This window comes from Phascolarctos cinereus, unplaced genomic scaffold (assembly GCF_003287225.1).
Source record: "Phascolarctos cinereus isolate Bilbo 61053 unplaced genomic scaffold, phaCin_HiC Scaffold_5;HRSCAF=322, whole genome shotgun sequence".
NCBI classification, from domain to species: domain Eukaryota; kingdom Metazoa; phylum Chordata; class Mammalia; order Diprotodontia; family Phascolarctidae; genus Phascolarctos; species Phascolarctos cinereus.
Genome location: NW_027555958.1, coordinates 256,492,177 through 256,496,635, shown reverse-complemented (window position 1 = coordinate 256,496,635; position 4,459 = coordinate 256,492,177). Strand labels below are relative to the sequence as shown.

The 4,459-nt window shown below is 33.7% G+C and overlaps 1 protein-coding gene across 1 annotated transcript; it reads right to left on the bottom strand.

The window, feature by feature from the left end:
- Nucleotides 1-705: 705 nt before the first annotated feature.
- LOC110194453 (thymosin beta-4-like) lies at nt 706-1,112 on the bottom strand. Its single transcript, XM_078155717.1, has one exon. The coding sequence runs from the start codon at nt 1,065-1,067 to the stop codon at nt 936-938; it is 132 nt and encodes a 43-aa protein (XP_078011843.1). The 5' UTR covers nt 1,068-1,112; the 3' UTR covers nt 706-935.
- Between the last annotated feature and the right edge of the window lie 3,347 nt (nt 1,113-4,459).

Genomic DNA, 4,459 nt, shown 5'->3' with positions numbered 1-4,459 from the left:
GCCCCTATTAATTCTTTTTCTTTTTTTTTCTGTTTGAGTTGATCTATTAACTGTAGGATGCTACAACAATCAATTGAAATCTTTGAAAATTAGGCAGTCAAACTGTTGCTTTGGCTGCACTGTTTAAAACAATCAGCTTGCCTGTTTAGCTGTTATTTTGGGTAATTTTGGTAACTATTAAGTAATCATTTATTCTCGTTATAAGTACTCCAGTCCTCAAACTTTAGGCTATCTTCCTGCTCAATCCATTTCAACCATCAAAGAAAAAAATGAACATTTAAATAGAGCTTTTAGATTACAGCCTATGACAACCTTTTTTATTCTTCCCAGGGCTCTCAGTTGCTATAATTTTGATTGCCTCAGTTAGTATCATTGCTGATTCCTTCCTTATGTTAGTTTTATTTTCTCTTTACCTGTTTTTAATAATTTTAATTTCTTTCTTTTGGATTATGACAATTGCCCACATTTCTTTTTTTTTCCTGGTTTTAAAACTTTTTATTTGCATATTAAAAAAATTGTGCATTCCAATAATTAAAATCATTTGAACAAAAAAAATGGCACTCTGATTAACTGCATTTTACAGCTTGCCAGGACATTGGTACAGCTTTGCATTTTATTGTTAACTAGATTTACTGTAGTCCCACCCGGGTTCTTCTATTCACCGACATGCAAGCTCTTTTAAAAAAAAAAATTCTTTCTAATGCCACCAGGACCCAAACTAGCCAGGACAGGCAGATGGAAAGAGACAGCCGGCTTGGCCTTCATTCAATTCAGTGTCAGTAGTTCTTTATTCTTTTGATGTTGAAAGGGGCAGCACAGTCATTTAAACTTCATCCAACCTCTGTGCATCTTAAAAAGTTAAACAGCTAAAAGAAATAAAATTAAGAAGGCAATGCTTGTGGAATGTACAATGCATATTGGCAGGGCAGATTTCATTACGATTCGCCCCACTTCTCCTTTTCAATCATTTCTTTTGAAGGCAGTGGATTTTTCTCTTGTGCTTCTGTCTTCTTCAATTTAGACTTATCGAATTTCTGAATCTCAGGTGTATCTGGTTTGTCAGACATTTTTGCAGATTAAGCAGTGATGGGTGAGGCTCACCAGTAAGTCAGATCTCCAGGGTGGTAGCTCCGAACTGTCCATTGCCCACATTTTCAAAACTGTATCAAACAATAGTAGAGAGAAAGGGAATCCTGGCTTTATTCCTGTATTTATTAGGAAAAGGTAACTGATATAGGTAAGACTCATCTTCCTGAGTTCAAACCTGGCCTCAGACACTTTCTAGCTATGTGACCTTGGACAAGTCACTTGTACTTTAGTTTGTCACTTAACCCCAGTTGCCCCCCCAAAAAAGAAAAAGTTTCTGGTGTATCTCTATCACACATAATTCTTGTTTTTGGTTTTAGATGCATACTTTTATATGATATTAAGAAAAGTATCCTATGTGCCTATACTTGCAGGGATTTTAGTGTAAATCAGTGTTATTTTTTTCTATATATGTTGAGATAATCATGTGGTTTTAGATGTTTTTGTTTTTATTTTGATCATGTTTATTGTTTTACTAATGTTGTACCATCCAGCTCAGTCTTGATATCTTAAATAAATCACTATATTCTATTTGATAGGATTTTATTTTATTTTAGGCAATTGGGGTTGAGTGACTTGCCCAGGGTCACACAGCTAGTAACTGTTAAGTGTTTGGTCTGAGGCTGGATTTGAACTCAGGTCCTCCTGACTTCAGGGACGGTGCTCTATCCACTGCACCACCCAGCTGCCCCTTAGGATTTTATTTTTTAAATTTGAATCAATACTCATTAATGGTGTTGGTTCTTCCTATCTTGTTATTCCCTAGTTTAGCTATTGCCTTACTAAAGAAATGTGGAAGGGCTCTTTCTTTTTCAGTTTTAAAAATAATCTGTAAAAAATTTGTACTAATTTTTTCTTTGAAGGTTTGATTTAAAAAATCCTTTGAATCCATCAGTAATAAGAGGACCTATTACAATAACCTTTCAATTAGTCTTGCTTCAATTCTTTACCCTCTCCAATTCATCTTCCACTTAGTGGTCAAAGTGATTTTCCTAAAGGTTAAATCTGCCTATGTTGCTCCTATACTCGTTAAATTCCAGTGGTTCCATATCATCTCAAGGATCAAATATAAGTCCTTTGTTATTTAGAGCCACAATCTGACCCTTTCCTATTTTTCCAGTATTGTATTCTTTGATCCATCCACACTGGACTGCTTGCTTTTTCTCACAGACAATGCTCCATCTCCCATTCTTGTGACTTTTCATTCCCCCCTGTACCTGAAATATTCTCCACACCTCTGTCTCTTAAAATCCCTGGCTTCCTTTAAGACAGCTCAAATGTTGCCTTCTGCAGGATGCCTTTCCTAATCCCCCAAACTGGTAGTATTTTCTCCCTCTGTGGGTATCTTCCATCTACTCTCTGTTTATTTAAATATGTAGCATGTCCTCCATTACACATCATAAGCTCTTTCTGGGTAGAGTTGTTTGTTTTTTAATCTCCAGCACTTAGCACAGTGCCTGGCATGTAGTGAATGCTTAGTAAGTGATTATTGAATAATTGATTTACCTCTGCCTTTTTCCTAGAACTCAGGATCCTTCTCAATAATAGGAGAAATGAGCTCCAGTAGTTGTGATTCACATGTGTTTACAATATCTTTACTAAATCCAATAAAGGCTTTGACACAGACTGTCACCTAAAGTTTGATATTTCTTCAATGCTTTAATCTATAGATATTTTTAGTGAAACCCAGCAAATGAAGAAAGCAAAAATGGCTAGTTCTAGCAGCTATTATCAGAAACAGATATGACATAAGATAAGATGACATTTGACTTGTTAATGTCTATATGATATAAAAGAACTCTTTTTAAAAATAATGCAAAAATTTAATTTATTTTATAGACATTCTTAAAATTCTTGATACAGTCCTGTGCTGTAGATAAAGCATGATTTCCCCCTTTTTATATATGAGGAAACTTAGGTCAAATGACTTACCTAGTGTAGTTACCATTAGTAAAGAATATATATATATATATATAATATGAATACAAATAATAATAGTACCACTAATAAGTATGAGAGTCAATAGTTGTAATCAGATTGCCTAATTTGAAGTCCAATGCCCTTTCTCTAATAAACATCACCTTTTTCTCACTAAGAGCTTTATAGGAAATGCAGAAGCCTGACTAGGAGACCCTAAATTTCTATTATGGCTTTAAAATAGTTTGTTCTTATTAATTCTACACAATATTAATAAAGTGTTGCTCCATTCACTTCAGTCAAGCAACAGGTAAATTCAAAGGGGAAAAATCAGTTAAAATAATTATTTGACATTACACTGACAAAATAATTGTTTTATTTACTTATTTTTATCTTTGTATTTCAACTTTCTGTTTTTGAGTCATATGTTATATGTGCAGAAAAGAAATCAACATTTATATGGCTTTGTGCTCAATAATTTTGATTATTTTCTCTGAATTGACTGGTCATATAGGTACCCACAAAATTCAGTTGACTATTAATTATTTGAGGTTAACAAAAGTACAGTGCTAATTATCTGAAGTGAATAAAATCCATAAAATTCTTAGGACTTTAGTACTTTAGACAAGGCAGACAAGATCATAAAGGAACTGTAAAGAGTTTTGATAAGGATGGTATAGTATTTCAAGAATCACCTCTTCTCAATTCCCTGATACAAGTTTGCCACTTCATAGAAGAAAGTATGATTATAATTTCTGTGATAACAAAATAGCCAATTGATTAAGCCAATTCACTCAATGTGCTTTTCCCATTCAATGGAGAGAAGGAAAAAAATTGATTCCACATAGAACTATTCAATCAATTGATCAATTTAGTCAAAACCCCAAACAATTTAATCAAACAACCAACTTTGTCTCTATTCTAAACAATTCTGTTTTGACTGCAAGGATCAGTTGATTCAATGACCATAAAAGTAATATTTGTTTCATTTATCACTTTCTATGCCCACTAACAATCTTATTACTGTCTATGGTTACATGTGTCTCAGTTAATTTTCCATATTTAGTTGTTGGTTGGGACCAAGAGAGACACAAACATAAATTTATCTAATGCATAAAGTATATGCATCCCTTCATAAACTAATACCATATCCACATTCAGTTAACTTTCATGCCAAAATGCCATTACTATAGCCACTGATTTTGTCATTTAATCCTTACTTTTTTACTTCATTACTCTTCTGTGCACTGATATTACTGCAATATGTATGAAGTATGTATGCAGCTGAGTGGGAGCTACCAAGGAATGAAGGAGAAAGAAAGGAAGAGATAATCTCACAGCAAGAACATTTCTTACCCAGTATCTAGAAACCAGATCTTCACTTGACCTCATAAAATTCACATCTCTATCCCTGCTTTTTATGGATACACCTTCATCTAATTATTCCAAAACCGGT

What these genes read in the sequence shown, in the direction of transcription:
- LOC110194453 (XM_078155717.1), bottom strand. Translation starts at nt 1,067, where the DNA reads ATGTCTGACAAACCAGATACACCTGAGATTCAGAAATTCGATAAGTCT.